At 44.9% G+C, this 19,777-nt stretch overlaps 1 protein-coding gene across 1 annotated transcript in view; it reads right to left on the bottom strand.

Moving 5' to 3' along the window:
- LOC138515593 (uncharacterized) overlaps positions 1-19,777 on the bottom strand; it is a 522,837-nt gene that overhangs the window by 224,527 nt on the left and 278,533 nt on the right. Inside the window, exons 11-12 of the mRNA XM_069630332.1 lie at positions 8,850-8,947; positions 8,666-8,751 (exon numbers count right to left, since the gene is read on the bottom strand). Of these exons, the coding sequence (XP_069486433.1) occupies positions 8,666-8,751; positions 8,850-8,947 (184 nt within the window). The remainder of the gene's footprint in view (positions 1-8,665; positions 8,752-8,849; positions 8,948-19,777) is intronic.

Genomic DNA, 19,777 nt, shown 5'->3' with positions numbered 1-19,777 from the left:
CCGCTCGTCTGGCTTGGTGTTGTCGCAGTGCGGTGTGGGCCCCAGTGGCGAGTTTTCTCGCTATGTTCTTTGTTCGTTTGACTGCACTCGGCAGGGCGTTTTGGAGATGGTGGGCTGTGTGGATTTAGGAGGCTGGAGAGTTTGTGAGTTTTAAAATACTTCCACAGCCGGGCCCGAGAGGCCTGGATGGGGTAGCCGCGTGGGCCTCACGTTTGATCATCGCGCGGGGTGTCCACCAGCATGCTTCAATGTTGAGGGTCGTTCGCTGGAGATGGGGCTGTGGTTGGGGCCGTTAGGATTTCAAGGAGTTGGAGGCCTGTGGAATGTCCCTCCCGCGGGGTCAGGCAACCGCTCGGGGATCTGCAGGTCGGGGATGAGACCTGGGGCGGGGCAGCCAAGGCCAGGGCGGCGTCTCTCCTACCTGGTGTCGGTGGTGTGTTCAGATACGTTCCCACTCTCTCCGGTTGGGTCTGGAGGGCTCTGTAGGCTGGAGGCGGGCAGCTCCGACTGACCGGAGGGCCGATGGCGCAGGCAGGCCAGGCGGGTTCTCAGCCACCCCTGCTGTTGTCGGGCCGTGGATTTCTGGCCTCCCGCGGGCACCACCTCCAGAGGGCCCGGCGCCGCCCACCCCACCTGGTAGCCCGCTCTCCGATTGAATCCTGGGTGGTCGCTCGGGTGAGGATGACGCTGGAGGGTCGGACACCCCGCTGCCGAAGTGCCGCGTCACTGCGGCCTTGCCTCTGCCGCTGCTGCGTTGATCAGGATAATGGCGGGCGGCGTTGAAATTGTTATCCGCCAGACGTTAGAGAATTGGGATATGATATCGAGACCGATGGGGAGGGATTCGGGGGAGAATGAAGCTATTTTATCAGGATCTTTCTTGGGATCGGTGCAGAGCTCTCTAGTGAGCTGCCATCTTGGTCGGCTCTCTAGCGCCCTCTCGACAAAATAGTACTTAAAATGGCCTTGCTAACATGTAAGTGCCTAAACAACGCTGCACCCTGTTATCTCACAAATAGATTCAATAGAAAAACCTCCAACTGACCTAATACAACTGCAAACACAAACTGTCTGACCGTACCAAGGTTCAGACTGACTAAAGCTGGTGGAAGCAGCTTCTCAGTCAAAGCTGCACAGCTTTGGAAGTCCCTAGCCCCATCCCTAAGAGCGGACCATATTTACTTGAACTTTAGACACAACGTCATTAATTGGCTCAAAGAAAATGACCACTAATGTTCCATAGCTACTGTCCTATTGTCTCCACCCTTTAGCTTCTGCACTGTATATAGATACCATTTAGTTTAATTGATGTTAAATTCTCTATCCTATTTATGTAACAATACCTTGATTTGTTTATAGTATATACTTGTAATTAACCTATTGACTATATGATAATTGTGCATGTGTAACCATAAGCTGAAAACATTCTTTTATCTTTTCTGCACCCTGATACCTTCGGGTCCGGCTCGCATTACAAATAAATAAAACAAACAAACAAAACAAGCTTGTACCGTCGACTGCGTCATGGTAGTATCCAGTTCCAGAGGCTTCATCTGGAATATTGTGATCACCAGTTCTGGAATACACATATGGGAGTAAAGAATTCAGTACTGGAAGCCTCAGCTGGTCTGCAGCAGTATGTCCAGAGAGAAGCGTTTTAATTTGAGGGCCTCATCGGAAATATGGTGTCCAGTTCTGGAGATCTAATCTAGAGAATTGTGTCCAGTTACAGAGAAGAATTGCTCCAGGTTTTGGGGGCCACATATTCGGCCAGGAAAGAATAGGCTGCGGATTGGAAGACTTTAGATGTTGGCCTTGCAAAAGAGTAACTTGTTTAAACTATAAGCCTTGAAGGATAGACAAAAGGAATGAAACATTTATATATAGGCGATATGGACAGCGGATTAAAAAGAGATATAAAACACACTTCTTTGCAATTCTCAAAGGGAACAAATGGATTGCTGGAAGATGACATTTCCATGAAATGCTGGGAGGGATGAGATGCACGAGTGCCTAAAAAAAGCTATATTTCCAGGAGAGATGCTTGGAAAACACAGAATAGGAGTTGGGCACACACTGAGCACACAGAAGGAGCACAGATACTGAAACAGCGAGAGTAAAGCTGAAGACAGTAAAATGTCATATCACATTACTCTACACTTCTATATGGCTTACGCTTTCTTGCGGTGGTTCCAGAGTCTTTGCAGTCAGAGAGGTTAGAAGAATGGGCCTGGGTGTATGGGCTGAACTGCAGTGAGGGTGAGGACTATGCTACTTTCACTACCTGTTAAACAGAATAGAAGTAGTGCAGTGGAATTAGATCTTTGCAGTGTTCATATGATGTAGTGTGGTTGGCACTGGTTCACAAACAGCAATGACGCAAACTAAGTGAAAATATCTTTTTAAAAATGTCTTTACATTAACAATGGGAGACTCAGGGGTGAAAATCGGTCAATATAAATCACATTTTTTCTTTTTCTCTTGAGACCTTAAAAATAAGGTATTTTTCACATAGAACCGAATGACAGGCTGTTCCAAAGATACTGTACAGTGACGAATGTCCCATGTCACCTGACTCATTCTCAATGTGTATGACAACACACTCATGGAAAGCTAAGGCAACCATGAATGGACACCTGAGATGGCTCACCAACACCACTCTAGGTTTCTGGGGACCAGAATGCTTAGCACACACGGAACCTCCTAGAGCACCAGGTGATTTAGAGGTGAAGAATACTCGCAGTAATAAAGGTATGTTGGATGCAATTCTTAATGATATAGGAATCATCAGCAGAAAAATATAGATGTGAAGGCCATTAATAGTAACTTGTGGGAAATGAAACATGTCAAAATTGTCACAGGCCATCAATACACTCACCGGAGAAATGCAAACTTGGATCTGTTATGAGCACCCTGCAAGGGACACGTCACAGTATTACCAACTTCTGTAGCATATCCATGAACCTATCCCTCCATGGCACAGTCACACACACGCATGAACAATGCATTGATTCCCATTCCCCTCACCCTTAGTAGAACCGAAAAAGAGTCAGTGAGTCCCATTTCGGCAAAGGTGGCCATCACTTCACATTACTTTTCACTCTGTGTCTTCTTCACTGTGTTACTACACCTCGGTTCCATGTACTAATGTCCATGCAAAAATGTCACCTGGCAAAAAAGTAGCCGAAAAATTGCTGTTTTTTGCAGGGACATTATTACATTGAACATGCGGGGGACACCCCCACAACTCCCAAAACCTTTTTTTTTTTTTAAATCAAGGGGAGTGGGGGGAGGTGGCCCCCGCAACCCACGCTCCCCTTAACCCCAAATACATGTTCACCATATATCATGTTGCCACAACCTTTTCCCGGTGACATTATGTATGGCGACCATATATATATATGGGGATAATATTACTGGATACTCACACCTCACTACTCTCGCCCTATCCCTTTCTAGTCTCCACCACTAGCAGTAGACTCACCAAAAAGTGGATACCAAACCAGGACCCAACCACCCATCATATGCTAGCTACCAGTATCATGCACATTGTTTGTGGCAAAATGCTACAATGGCAGCCAGACTCAGGCTCTCTGCAATTTGTGATACTTATGCCACCATCATAGGTGTGCCATCTTGAATTCCATGCCTTACTTTGAGGAGGCTCCTGCATGCTAGCACAATGACGAGCAGGCATGATTCAGGAATGAGGTCAAGTTGAATGTGCTGCCACTAGTTATGTTAAGAGTTTGTTTACACTGTGCCAATCATCTGACAAACCTCTCACTCTAACCTTGCTGATGGAGAAAAAAGCTCAGTAAACCTGCATCCCAAAGTTAGTTTTAGAGGAAGGTTCTTTCTCTGTATAGCCTGGCAGAATATGCAAACATATTGAAGAGAGACAGCAATCAAGCTTGGGGATTGTCAGTATGAATTAGTATTTATTTATACACGCTATCAACTGTCTGAACACACTTAACACTATGTATCCCCTCGCCAACAGCCAGAAGGCTCCCAGGCATCTAAGCCCTCAGGGAAAGTGATAGGCATGGTAGCACAGATTATTATGTCACTTAGAAGCAAGGGGATTCGGCCATGAGGCACTGATATATCAACACATGGTATTATTAAAGCAGTCGGGTGCTGACAGAACAAGCACAGCAAGGACTGGTGGTGATGAGGGAAACGCTGATAAGGTCTTTGTTTTCATTGGTGGTCCGTCAGGATGGGTGGGGGTAAGTGGGAACCATTGTAAAATGTTTGTTTCAAGGAAGCGGTGTCTTAGAGATGATGACACATGAAGCAAAATTTAGAGGGAGTGGGGTAACACAAAATGAAGGACCACCTGCAAAACAGTGTGAGGTGCCATACAAATTGCCAGTGCACAGAGACAAATCTAGGCCTTCAACAAAGTTGCAGGCCCTTATTGACTGGGTGGGTATTCCAGATTAACAACACCACAATACACAGCCTATACCACGTATTGGTGGAGTTTGTCTACAGTGTTGCGTTTTCTTGTGTATCCTCCGATCAGTGACCTGAAAGTGGCAAACAGCCATAGAGATCAATCATAAACCTAACCCATTCTGGCACTCTGACCTGAGACAATTACATGCAGCTTTTGGGTGGGATGGGGCAGTGTACTATGTCTGTTTACCTGCAAGCAAGGCTGTGAGGAATTTCACCATCTGCACGGTGGGTGTGTGCTCACCTGGGCTTTTTTAAAATTTTATATGAAATGTAATGATGGTATATCAACCTCTGGAAAATGTGTGGGGATAATCTGCACCAATTTTCCCATGCTCAGCGCACAACATAGATATAGACCTGTGTACTCTAGGTGGACTCAGCCTACAGGCACAGTCCTCCCTGTCACATTTAGTTGGAATGTGACACCCAGTAGTGCATCAAGGCATCTCAAAAGGGGGAGGGCAAAACCTTCCTCCTGCCCTGGCCAGCCTAATTAAATAACAAAGGCTCCATGGATCTACCCTATCCTTTGTTGGCCCTGCTGGTGGCAGTGACACATACTGATGAGAGTCAATTTAAACAGGCCGGCGAGAGGCCTGGTCGCAGGGCTAACAAAAGACAGGAAACCCCAACACCTTTGATATGCATCTGTGTCAACCTACAACCAGCTCCTACCTCTTAGTATCAATGACAGTGATCCGTCATGTATCCTACATGTGTTTACAGTAGGCACCTCCAACAGGGGGACCCCTTTCAGAGGGTAGGAGTATGTGATTTGATGGAGACAGAAAATCGATTCTCACCAGAACTTCAACTGAGACTTCCCTTTAATCAGGAACCACAGAGAGCTCAATTAACCAGATAGACCCTTTGATCCACAACAGACAGGAAGATGGGTAGGACTTAGTAGTACATGTTTTCACCCCTTTACCTTTCTTGTTGCAAAGCACTCTGGTTATGACCTCACACATAACAAAAGATTGTTGGTGGGGTCCAGGATTGGTTCATTAAGGTAAGCTTAGCCTCCACCAATCACTGGGTCCCATTTGGCTTTAAAAGAGTGTTGAGACCCTCTTTTGGCAGATCATCTGAAGACTTTGCAAGGAGTAACAAGAAGAACTCATTTGGACCCTGTCTGAAGGTACAGTCTGCCTTACAGCTTCCGCCAGTGAAGGAAGGCCAGGATTTCCAAAGAGGGAAGCAAGGTCTCTCCCCTTAACATCTCCCAGGGAACAGAGGGAGATACTGAATCTAAAGAACCTTCCAGCACCTCCAGAACCAGTCCCCAGCCAGCACACAGCATGCCCTGCTAGGCTCTGCGAGCAAGCTTCCTAGGTTGGAAGTGCCAGAGAGTCTCTGAACCAAACCAAGGACAAGAGCGTTGCCTGCAACACTCTCCGAAGCTTTGGGCCGTCTGCCTTAATGATGACACAAGCCCAGTGAAGAAGCTAGGAGGAGTGCATCAACAAGCATCAACCAGCATCTGACTTAAAGGACATTTTCGAGCCAGTCGAGCCCCTCGAGCTGCAACCGACTGCACCGCTGACTATTGTCACGTTGCAGTTGCTCACGCCATACGAGATGCATCGACTAGTGCTTCAGACCCGCCAACAAGCACTTAGACAACGATTCCTGACCCTGAGCTGCTGTGTAGGCCAACCTGCAGCGTTCGTCCAGCCTCACTCGACAAACTGCCTGCCGCCTGATACCCGCAGCTGTTTCCCATCTTGAACTCTGTCACAGAAGCTGCAAAGCACCCTGAAACCGACTTGAGGCTATTGAGCGCCAAGTACTTCTACAAGCACAAGGTACAATGTTGTTCTGTCCCCGTGGTCCTTCTCCGAAAGCCCCTAGTGACATTTTACGACCCATTGCTCCCTTTGTGCTGAAACCAAGTATCCTTGAACTATTGCGATTAAAGGGATAGTTAGTTCACTCAAACATGTTACTGGCTCAAAAGATGTGCCTTAATCAAAAATATATATAAAACATATTTTTAAATAAAGTTCATTTGTAAAACTTTGAGCAAATGAGCCTCAAACTCAAAAATTTCAACCACTAGGAGGCATCCATTTTGTGAAATGGATGAGCCACTTGAGGTTGTGTTAAGTTCTATCCTCACAGCAATGATGAAGACAGCCAGCTTTTGCTTCATTATTGCCAAAGAGCAGAGAATGCAGTCAGGATCATTCCGGCCGTCCGCTGCTGATAAGTGCTTATTTATTTATTTTTCTTAGAAACAACGTTGTATTTATAGTTGCTGTGTCTTTTGTTTAGGCAAGTCCAGGCAATTATGAATACTTTGCTGGAATCCAGCAGAGTATTCATAATTGCTGCAACTTTATTTTTCAGTTTCCCGTGCTCGAGAAACTAGGAAAGAAAGTCGCAACAATTTTGAAAACTCTGCTGATAGCCGGCGACGTTTTTATAATTGCTCTGCCTTTCATTTAATGTTTTCTGTGCTTCCCTGGGCTTGGGGGGCACAGAAAACATAAAATGAAAGCAAAGGCAATTGTAAACACTGGCAGCCTCCTCACCATGTTAAGCTGTGCTCTCTGGCCGCAGTAAGCAAAATCTGCCAGTAGGGGGATTTTGCAGCTTGATTATTGCAGCCAGAGCAGAGCTTAACATGAACAGAGGAGGCTGCACACAAAATTGATGCCCCCATGTAAAATCTTTGAGCCTCATTGGCTCAAAAATCTACATAGGAACTTTCTTTAAAAATATATTTATATATATGTTTGATTATTGCCCAACTTTTGGGACAATACAATTTTTGAGTGAACTTCCCCTTTAATTACTTTACCAACTGCCCTCCAGTCAGTATCCAGAGTGCATCCCTTTTCCTTCTTGAAACTGTCTGTTCTCTGCATTCCTATACAGGGTGGTTTGTGTTTTGTAGTGTGATAGAACTGTCTGTTGTGATAAAAATGAAGTAGATATTTGTATACAACCTTGACTGGACAGTCCCTTTTATCATTGGGCAATAATTGCATTTTCGCTGAGTTGCAAATAACCAATGATCCAAAACTTTGCAGAGATAAGCCTGCTGTTCCATCCACGTTACTAAAATTGGACAAGGATGTTTATAATTGAATTGTGTTTACAATCTTTTCAGATCCCTTCTGGTGTACTAGAGGTGTGGGGCTGATTGATGGGTTAGAAACCAATATTAATCCCTGGACCACTTGTGCCCCGGAAGTTGATTCGTCACAAGAGCTTCGGCAGGGACGCCTAGATTGATCATGCCAGGCCAGATAAATGGGAAGAGATAAAGGGCTTTCGTTTCATTGCACACCAAGAATTGATCTGTGCTGGTGAAACAAACAATCACAATCTCAGGCTCACCACATCAACAGCAACCACTGGACACAGACTGGGCGGAAACAAAGTCCAACAGTAGCAGTTTATGCTTATGCGGCATGGGCAGTGCTGTTTGAAAGATGCGTTTGTATGAATATTCCTTCACTTGGGCTGAGTGCGGCTGCTGGCGCCGCAGTGGCGGGCCGTGTTTTTAAGTAACAAGCTGAAATTCAAATTACATAGAGTAGCTTCGCTGCTGCAGGGAGGCAGGGAGGGAGCAAAATGCAACTGAAGTTGAGAACAACCCTATTAAGCATGTTAAATGAATTAATAATATATCATAATTGATAAAACCATAAACTGGCCCATGCATACACCTATGCTACCGACCCACTAAAAGGTGCATTTCCATTTGGGAATTGGGCGACTTCCTGAGCGCCCAATCCAAGCTTGGCACTGTGAGACAATATAAAACAATAATTATTTATAAGGAATGTGGTTTATATTAGTATCAAAGTTTCGTGAAAGTAGAAGCTATGTGTAAACCAGGGTTTACAACATCCGTCTCATGATGTGATAGAAATGATCACCATAACAATATAAGTTAGAGGAATTCCAATTTACAGGCTTCTTTGTTCATAGAAACTGAAGAAGTACTCATTGAGCAAAAATGCAAATACAAACTAGACCGTCAATTTCAAAGAGGAGAAGGTTTAAAAAGAGTAATCATAATGCTAATTGAAATGAAAGCCTTTGTGTATTGTGGCCACAATATTGAATGCTACAATTAAACTCTACATTTTTTTTATAATTGTGGAACATAAACATATTCTGTGGGAATAACCTTTTGGCTTCTTTTGGTGTGAACACTCAATACGATATTCTAACTTACCAGTGGCATTTTCGTTCTTAGTGTTGTCTTTTTTAAGATTTTTCCCCAGATTTATGGCCGTGGTTATCACTTCTGTCCCATATGTACTTTCAAAGAAAAATAAATAAAAGTGTTAAAAAGCGATCAGAAAAAAGAAATCACTGTGGACAATCTGTCAGTTAAATGACGTCTTTATTTCAGTTACCTTTCATGGTCCTCTTTCTGAGCTCTTGCCAGATGCTTCAAGATGAAGTAATATTGTTTTTCGCTGATCATGACAATATCATTTGCCCTCACGCGCAGCTGAGTGGAAAACAAAACACAATTGAGGTTTTACACCAGGAACATGTCTTGTACTTTGTATTGTTGAAATAAAAAAATCTTATTTTCTGATCATGCTGGTTCCTCAGTAAAGTGTATGACATAGCTTGCTAGGTGCTTTCATTTTAGCGGCAGGAGTGTTATGTTTAGAGATAAGCTGGCACTGAGCATGGCCATATTACAATGTAACACAGTGTGGAGCACCAGTCTCACAAGATCGGCTATGGGCAAGATCGCGCAAGACTTTGCCCGCACAAGTGCGGTGGCTCCGAGCAGGGCGCGAGGATGGAGCGAGGATGGAGCAGATCTGCAAAGCGAGGGGTAGCACTGTGGCGCTCCTTTTGCCACACTAACATTTCATTAATAGAGTCATGAGTGATTAGGGACTTGATGACTCCGGACGGTGCATGCAACTGTCTACTTTGGAAATAATTCAGCCTTTAATATACATCAAGGATTCATACTGCATCTGTGTAGGCTAGGCTCCTCCTTGCTAGGCCACAACACACATGCAATGGCAGCATCCAGATTTGTTTTGTGCAGTGTTAATGGGAAGCAGTGAATCAGTGCCCCCTCGCACATAGGGCACAGTTCTAAGAGTAATGTGTTGGCTGCGGCCCACACAAGACTTTCCTCTTCTTGACCATGTGTGTGTTTATTTCAATTTACAAGTGGGATACTATTTTGTAATATATATGTTTTTTTAAACTAAATATGCGGTCTGTATTTGAACATTTTCTTTACTGGTTTATTTTTTTGACAATGATGCTCATTTCAGCTATTTTTCCTATCTTGCTTCATTGTATCTGTATTATTCCTTTAATGTATGTTTGTTTTATTAGGAGGCCCTCACAACCTGCTCCCCACTTCAATAGTAGCCTTCATCATCTGTCCAAAATGACATTGTTTAACCTCTCATTGATCTTTTCCCCAGTGTTTCTGTTTATATATTTATGCTTCTTCAGTTCTAGAGTGCATTACTAATTTGCTTCTTTGCACTTCTTTAATGGGGTTAAATCCCTGTTTGCTTCATGCTTTCCTTTTTCGCTCTAAATATTGTCTCTGTTTTCCCCTTGTTAAGCTAACTTTCCTTCCCTTTTCAATTTTCCTAGAATTTACAATTTTTTACTGCAGACACTTGGGGTTTACTAGATGCTACCCTCTCCCTCTCCCATCAAGTACATGCCATATCCTTATCTGCAGCATATGCCACTAAACGCCAGATCAAATCTATCTGAAGATAACTGCTTAACTATTGCACAAGCAGCGATAGGCGCAAAATTGGACTACTGCAATGCCCTTTTCACCGGCACATCCTCACTCAACATACAAAAGCTCCAGACGATTCAAAATAACGCCTTACGCGCATGGCATTAAACCTACCTAGACATCATCACATATCTGAGGCCAGGAAAGCAGTACACTGGCTTCCGAAACAGCAAATAATCCTCTTCAAGAAACTCACCATTACCCATAGGTGGATATCAAAAGTGGCCCCCCATACCTAGCTCAAAAAATTGTTCTCCATCAAACAGACAGGCCTACCAGAACACCCTACACCCACAGGCTGATACAACCAAAATTCAAGCGAACCAGAGAAGGGAAGGCTCAAGTTTCCCAGTCCTCGCTGCAAAACACTGGAACGCCCACCCACAGCCCCTAAGAGCAGAACATTCTTACCGTTCGAAAAAAGCCCTAAAAACCTGGCTATTCGCCTAAATTAGTAGACTATCACCCTGCCATTGCTGCGCAAATCAGTAGTCTAGGCATTGAAATTGTACTTGTCTCTGTAACCTATGAACAAACATTACCTTGTCATGTTTGTATCTCTATGTTTACCTATTCCTATGTATCCTAACCATCCATATGTACCATTGCCCAATCTCGATCTAAGGACTTTCCAAGCCTATGGGCTCCATGAAACTGGATGGTAGCGCCCTGATGCCTGAAGGCTTGTGTGCACTGTATAAATAAAAAAAAATTAAAATCAAATAAAATAAATATGTACCTTTTATTTTTAATCATGGCTGCACTTTGCACAAATTTTTCATTGATGCGTTTCCTTCGTGAAGGTTTTTTGCAGTTTTGTCATTAACAAATTGTTATGAACATGCTATGTCTCATAGGCTCCAGGCATGGACTGGCCTATAGGACAATAGGGAAATGCCCAAACCCAAAACACAAAATTATAGTGTGGGGCAGTTTTTTCAGTCAAAGTGGGCCACTTTTTCAGGCACATGTCGGCCATTTTGATAAATTACTTTTCCATGCATCGAGTAGTTTTCACCAATGTTACTGAATAAATATTCTTTAAAATGCACAATTTGCATCACAATTTATCAAAAACATCCCCCTTGGATATTACTCAAACAGTCGGTCACAAAAGGAATGATTTGCCATTTGCAACTGTGGGCCACTTTTTCATTGGTGCCTGAGACAATTTTAGGCCCCAATCCAATCCTGCTAGGCTCAGGGAAACAATAGGGCAATACCTCATGCTACGCCGTAACATCTTTATCCTAATGACTGGCACACAAGTCTTGCTGTGCTTTGGGATGTTGGAGCCACAATATGCAGTTGAATGCTCTGAATACTTATCAGTAATCTCGTTACTCGGAGACCTTCTCTTTCTCGTCCCAGACCTGACTGAACGAGGCTTCCATGCCTTCCGAGACAGGCAAATTCATAAATTCTAGGTTAATCAGGGACTCATGCCTGAGGTGAACACCGGCCCCTCCATTGAGGCAGGGAGTATACAAGGGTCATCCCAACCAAACTTCCTCATGCTACAAATTCAAGAAGTGCAACTACTCACAATTACCACCCGGGGCAGGGGAGAGGGATGGGTGGACTGGGATGAGAAAGAGAAGAACTCAGAGCAATGGAATTACCTGTAAGTAGTCAGGACTTTACCTCCTTGTCCTTCTTCTTCGTCACATTCCTCTCCAAATGAGGATATAACCAGTAATACAAGAAGGGCAATTGCTGGAGAAACATAGGTCGAACACCCAGATGCAGTTTAAATAAATAAAACTTCAATGTGTCAATCAGTCATCTGGGAGACGACATAGAAGTTATGGTGAGAAAACAAGTCTCACGGGACACTCATGTGGCAGCCCTGCAGATATCACCCAATGGGACACCCTGAAAAGCCTACCAAGAAGAAGACATAGCATAACTGGATTTGCCCTGCACAGAGCCAGGATGGGGTAGACCAGATGCCTCATATGCCATCTTGATGACTGTCCTCACCCATCTGCTCAGGGCGACTGTTGTAGGGTGCTGACCAGCGCTCACTGCACAGAAGGCGACAAACAGCTTTACCACCCTGCCACCATCAAGAGGGTGGGAGGAACTGGGTCAGGATCCCCAGAGTACTTAAGGTAGAAATGGCAAGATCCTTGTGAAGGTTAAAGTCTGAAAAAGCGTTGGCCAACAGAAAGGAGGAGGACAAGAAACCAAACCCTCTCAGACAAGCCTTAGATATGCCTTGGATGCAAACAAGTCCCCCAGTATAGGGGAGGAGGCCATTGCCACGAGGAGGAAGCATTTGCAAGAAAGAAGGCTGATTGGTTACCCCTTCAAACGTTCAAAGGGAGATCAGAGAGCGACCTCAATGCTAGAGGGGCGGTCCCAGGTCGGGAAAGGAGAAACGTACCTTTGGATGGAAAATCTCCACCCGTCGAAGGTGATGAGATGCCAGCTCCTCAATGGGGGGATCACAATCCATGGAGACCTAAAAGCTCTCACCACTGCCAGCTGTGCCTTAAGGGTGAAATGTGCCTGCTCCAATGCAGAAGCCTCATGGAGGAAATCCAAGACGTGCAGCGATTCACAATACATCGAGTCAATAATTGATTTGAGACAAAAGGTAACAAAGGAACACCAGTGCCTAGCAAAGACCTTGGAAGTGGACAGATGTGTGCAGCCCAGGACTGCAAAGGCAAGGCTAGGTGACAACCCACCTTTTCCAGCCCTACCAGTTCAGAAGCCAGGTCGTCAAACAGAGAAGGGACAGGGTGGAGGCTGGAAGGGTGAGCCACCTGTGTGTGAACGACTCACCGGGGGAGGGACCCTTCCACCATAATGGGCTATCAAAAAAAACAGCACCCGCTCCGCCTTACCTGTAGCAGGATCCTCTGAATAACCGGAAATGGAGCAAAGACAACAGAAAGGGTGCACCAAACCTGTAGCAATCAGTCACTCTTCACCATTATGGGCTACCAAGATCAACTGCACCCCACTCTCCTTACCTGTAGCAGCACCCTCTGAATGAGTAGGAATGGAGGGAAAAAAACAGAAGGGAGGGGAGCCAAAGCAAAGAGAGGGGCCCATGGCCATTGCAAAGAGATTCCAAGCCTTTGACATTCAATTCAACAGGTGAACATCCTAACTGGACTCCACAGAGGGGACACTGAACCTCTTGCAAATCAATCTGGAGATGGGGTGTCTCAAAGAATACTCCACTAACAAAGGGGTTGAAGGTGTCTACCCTGACATTTTACACCACTGGGATATAGAAGAACTGGAGAGAGACTGAGAGAAGACTGACCTCTGCCCAACTGATGATCTCATGGGCTACCTGCTGTAGAGAAGCAGACCTTGTGCCACCTGGCAATTGATATAAACCTTGGCTACCTGATTGTCATGCAGTCCAACACCGCCTTCGGCTTGGGGCAACGGTGTGCATGGCCATCCAGATGGCCAATGTTTCCCTCAAGTTTGCAGATCTCTCCCCTCCCTCTTGGACCACTTCACCTAAAAGGGCCGGGAACCCAATGTAGCACACCAGCCCATCTGACTGGCATCTTTTGTGGGAACGAGGGGTTGAGGGGCTTAAAGGGGATTCCCTGTAGCAGATGATCCTCCTGTAGCCACCATGCCATACTCCTAATATGGGGGGCACCTTGGATAGTCTGCAGCAGTCCAGTGCGGCTGCATCCCCGATGGCCAGGAGGTTCAATGACAGTGGCCTCCTGTGAAACCTGGTCCAGAACAAAACAAAGACTGATGCTGCAATGCCTCTCTGCACTTCCAGTAAAACTACATGTTTGGGGACTCAGTATTTACAGGTAACAGGTCTGGGAGTGGCTTTGAATTATTTAGATCTGCTGTTGGATCATAAACATAGAAAGATGATTACCCAAAGAATGCATCAGCTACCTTGACAAGAGAAAAGAGCTTGGTGAAAGGCCATGATCTGATGTCTCCACAGTGTATCATCTGCTGTATGGGCGGTAGTAGAAGGCACCCCCACTGTATATCATTTTCCCATTGTGGCAGGTAACTCTTCTAACTATGAAGACGCTGTGGAATATTTGTTTATACTGGAAGATTGGAGGAATTTGGGCAGATGTTCCGATTATGAGAGGTGTTTGATGAAACAAATTGTATCTGTGAAGCTTTAATAAATCATGCTTTCTCAAAATACGCTATTAGAGCCCTAACACAACTCTAACACAGCCCTTCCATGGTCTGATCACAACTGCCTTCAATTCTGCATCCCCATTTCCTTATACTCCAAACCACTAATACCCGCGCCGGCCAAGCTAGCCAGATGTGCCAAAAAACTTACAGCAGACAATATACGTCCCTTTCTCAACAACCCCTGTTAGCACCTCCTTTCTCCTCTGACCCCAAAATTCTAGCAGAGATCTTCAAAGACACCCTCACCCATGCCATCAACGCCGCAGCTCCTTTTGAAAACAAAAAAGGAAAAAAATCGTTTCACTCCAACTCATGGTTCACGGATGACTTATTAAATTTACGCCAATGCAAGCGCCAAGCCCTCCAAACATGGCAGGCCAATCCCTGTGATGCCACCAAAGTAGTCTTTCTTTGTATTTCTAAAAAATACAAAAGTGCCATATTTAAGGCGAAGTCAGAAACCTACAACAAACGTATCATGGAAGCCAACTCCCACTCAAAAGAGCTTTTCACCATCTTTAAAGTGCTCACCGTTCCCCCAATCTGTACAGATGAGATTGTTAAGGATGAAGCCTGGTGCAATAGCATTCAAACAGCGATGTTAAAGAACATAGACCTTCTTCAAAATAAAATAGCAGAAAACTTCAAGGCTCTGCACCCCCAACAGACCCTCTCCGTCAATACTTCTAAGGATAAGCACTCCTCCAAATTAAATGTTTCTCCAATCACCGAATCAGATGCTCTCCACATCCTCAAACAGCTCAAACCATATCAATGCAAAGGCGATATATGCCCCCCCAACATCCTTAAAGAGTGTGCGGCACCCCTCACACCGATCATCACAGCATTCATTAACGCCTCATTCAAGACGGGCAAAGTCCCTGACAGCCTTAAAGAGGCGTGGGTGCGCCCGCTCTTAAAGAAACCAACCCTGGACCCTGCCCATCCTAACAACTACCGGCCCATTACAACAGTTCCATTTCTTCAAAAAATCTTAGATAAAGCTACACACATGCAGATACAGTCCTACCTGGAAAACAACTCTGTCCTAGGTAAAAGGCAGTCCGGATTCCGCAAAGGTCATGGCACTGAAACCACTTTACTGGATCTGAAGAACCAAATTACCCTAATTCTAGATAAAGGCAAGCCGGCCCTCCTGCTCCTCCTAGACCTACCTGCGGCATTTGATTTAGTCAATCATGCCATCCTCACAAACCATCTCACTCAGGCCGCACATTTCTCCAAACAAGCCACAAACTGGATCACCTCCTTCCTCGAAGGAAGAGTGATAAAAGTGTTTTCCAATATAGCAAACGCAGAGCCTACCAACATCAGGTATGGAGTCCCACAGGGCTCATGTACGGCTCCTAACCTCTATAATCTTTTTACCAAACCTCTCTTTGATAAACTGGATGCACTTGGGATCACATACACCAACTACGCTGACGATACCCAAGTGCTCCTCCAGCTCACAGGACTCTACCATCAGGACACCCTCCAGAATATATACGCCACCATCCAAGCATGGATGGCCACGAACGGCCTATGTCTTAACGGAGATAAGACCGAAATTCTCATCCTTGGTCAAAAATCCACTCTCACGAACCTCGACCCACTCTACACCAACTTCTGCATAGACAATTGTGTCATCCCAGTTCTACCTTCTGTTAAAACACTAGGAGTCCACATTGACACCTCACTCTCCATGGACAGGCAAGTCAACTCCATTGTCTCTGCCTCCGCCCTGAGCACTAAGCTCATTAATGCCATCAAACCCTTCCTAACCAAAGATAACTGCCTTTCTATTGCCAGAGCCACCATTGGAGCCAAACTAGATTATTGTAATGCGCTATTGGCTGGCACCTCCAACTCCAATCTCAATAAACTCCAAACAACACAGAATAATGCACTAAGAGCAGCTCTCAATATACCAGAAAGGGACCACATTGAGCAAGCCAGAAAGGCAGCACACTGGCTACCTTCAAAGAGCACATTACATTAAAAATACTTATCACCGCACACAAACCTATCAACCTGTCTGCACCCTCATACCTGTCTGATACGCTAGCCAGATCTCACTCCACCAGACCGACTAGGCAAGGCCACACCAACCAACTTAGGGTCCCACGCATCAAACGAGCTAGAGCAGGTGGAATAAGTTTCCCCTACATTGCCCCTAAGCTATGGAATGCACTACCTAGCACGCTCAGAGCAGAAACCTCTCTCACTGCCTTCCGAAAAAAAACTGAAAACCACCTTTAACTAATGCCTCTTCCTTCGTGTCGTTTACTCTCTTCTCCTCCTCTCCTTTATCTACTACTCTTCTCTTGCAACTAAGTAATGACTTCATTGTATGTACAACAAGTCATTTTCATATCTGTAACAAGCGCCACGATGCCTTCTGGGCTGCCTGTGCAATAAACAAATGTTTATTATTTATTTTAATAAATAAATAGAGTGACTGACTAATAAAATATGCAATAGCTACAAACACAGCCAAAAGTCTATGTTGGTTCTCATGCATAGTTCACCAAGGTTGTTGCCTTGAAAGGCCATGGGTGGGGTCCTGGTTTGCGAGAGGTACGCCCAGCAGAATGAACCTATGCAAGGCAGTCTCCCCTCATAGGCAACTACATCCGCATATGGGCAGTTATCGTCAGCTTACGTCACTTACAGATTCCCATGCCAGGCACAGTAATTCTATAATAACAGCTCTGCATTCCCCGGCAGGTTTAGCAACCAAGGTACTGGTACTGCCATCTTAGTCTATGTCAAGTACATCCTGGCATATCCAGGTGCTGCCATAACTAGCTCAATGTAGCCTCAAATGCCTCAGTAATGCTATCTAATGCCAGTTAATAACTAATGGCCTCAAATGTTTATGTGCTACCGGCAGGTGCATCCTCCAATGGCTTTGTATTGGCATGTAATGCCATTGTATCACATGTCAACTAATGCTAGTTAATGTCAGTTATGCCTGGTTATAGTCCTCATGTATAAAGTATTTGCCTCACATGCATAGGTTCTGCCATCACATGCCAAGGGAAGCCTCGAAGGTCTCAGCAATGCTATCTAATGGCAGTGCCATAGGTTTAGGGAGGGGGGTTAATAGTCTACTGTGCATAATATCATGAGCTTTTTACCTCACAACATTCTGCCAACATTCACAGGATTTCGTTCTACAATCTCGTGATGGAGAGGAAACCCTCTCCTGGACTCACTAATGTCATGTGGTGTGTGGGTGGTTGACCTCCCAGATACTATGAGGTCAGTAGCCCTTGTGTGCTGTATGTGGGCCTCTTTGTTCCTTCCTTACGAATCCCTGACAAACCCTGACTTCGAAAGTGGGAAAAACGTTATTTTTACTCTTGATGTAACCAGTTTGTACTCCAATATAATTCATCAAGCAGGGATTGAGGCAGTAGAGTGGCTGCTACTGATGGCATCTAAATGTCCCGCAGACAAGATCTTTGTGTTGAGTTTGTAGAAGATTGTCCTAAGCAATAATTTCTTCAAATGTGAAGACCGCTACTTCATACAAATTGCAGGCATTTTAATGGGAGCTGCGATGGCCACCAGTTACGCCTATATGGCATTTCTGGAGGAAGAATATATATTGAACAATGACTTCAACAACACTACTTTGGAAAGTAATTACAGCCGGCTGACAAATGTCCATCCTGTCCTTTAGCATCACTGCCTCGGTGTGACTACATTGGTACGAGATATCTCCTGTCCTATAACCGATAATTCTGCCTAGAATTACCCTGCAACCTACCTAAACCACAACCAGAGACCCGGAAAATGGCCTCCTGAGATTCATAGTGCTGAGCCTAAGAATAGTGACCCTCTGTTCGGGCAAAACATAACTTACTCCCGTCCTATCTGTGAATCTACCTTAGAGTGCCGCTACAGCAAAACATGAGGACGACCACTACCAGCTCATCCTGATCCAGAATGTAATCCAGGAACAGTGGGCTCCTAAGAGTAAATCATCCACTCCAGACACTCACCTCTCCTACCACTATTCCCACTCTCTACTTTACACCAACACACAATAGAGCACAGCTCTACCGCTCAATCAATTCCGGCCTAGCTGCACACAGACGAACAATACTCCATGAACCTCTCAACATCCTGCTAGAACGCAGTTACACCTCACAAAATAATCATTCTAGCTGCACACATGAACGTCCTACACAGGCCTAATGCCGCCAGAATGCAGTCCCGAAGACCAACCACCTGACTGCACACATTTGACTGATCTCTCACTACCACCTCGCCTAATGTTAGGATGCAGCTACCATCAATCAAATCACACCAGCAGCACACATATTGAGTGCACCCAAGCACCCTGTACTACCCTACTCTCTCGACTGACCTGGACTACGGTCCCCAAGAGCGTTCAACCCACAAGCGCTTTGAGATCATACCAATGATATATAGAGCGATATATAAATGGCAAATAACAACAACAATAATAACACAGTCACAACTGCAACCTCTGCAACCTCTTCATTACATCGATCGCCCCCCAAATATGGACTGACCACCACCTAATTTCCTTTACTCTGAATACTAAAAGACCCTCTGCTCTAATACCCCCCTTCGCCGCACCTAATCCAACCAGAAACAAGAAAAATATTACAGCAGACAATATTTTGCCCCATATCCTACCGAATCTTAACTCTCTACCAGACCATACTGACCCAGGCCTTCTAGCGGAGGAATTCAATAAGGCTATGACCACGGCCCTCGACAGCATTGCTCCACTTAAACTTAGGAACAGCAAACCAAAAAAGCATCTTAACTCTTGGTTTACACCCCACCTAAAAAACCTAAGATTACAGAAAAGAAAATGCGAAACGGTATGGAATCTACATCCAACCATAGAAAATAAAACTAAGCTAAGAAATATCTCAACGCAATACAAAAAGGATATCATTCTGGCCAAACAAGACAACTCCAGTATGAAGGAGCTCTTCTGTATCTTAAAAGAATTGGAATCCCCCATTGCAGTACAGGACGACTCCATAAAAGATAAAACCTGGTGCACAGATATACAGTTGGCACTAACCAACAAAGTAGCCAACCTCCAAACTAAAATTGCTCTAAAAAAAGCCTTATTATCCTCCCAAACCCAAATTCCCCTGATCAAAACACCTATACCTAAACACAAAGAATCCACTCTATTCAACTTCTCTAAGGTCTCAGTGATCGAGGTAGAGAAAACCATTCTTGGACTCAAACCATCCAACTGCAAAGGTGACCAATGCCCAGCACAATTGATCAAGGACGCTGCTAGAGATCTAGCTCCCTTCATCACCAAACTTATTAATGCCTCCTTCACCACTGGCACTATCCCACGCAACCTAAAGGAATCTT

The sequence above is a fragment of the Ambystoma mexicanum genome, chromosome 6q (assembly GCF_040938575.1).
Source record: "Ambystoma mexicanum isolate Mex_15411 chromosome 6q, UKY_AmexF1_1, whole genome shotgun sequence".
In the NCBI taxonomy this organism is placed as follows: Eukaryota; Metazoa; Chordata; class Amphibia; order Caudata; family Ambystomatidae; genus Ambystoma; species Ambystoma mexicanum.
This window is presented reverse-complemented; position numbering and strand designations above follow the sequence as displayed.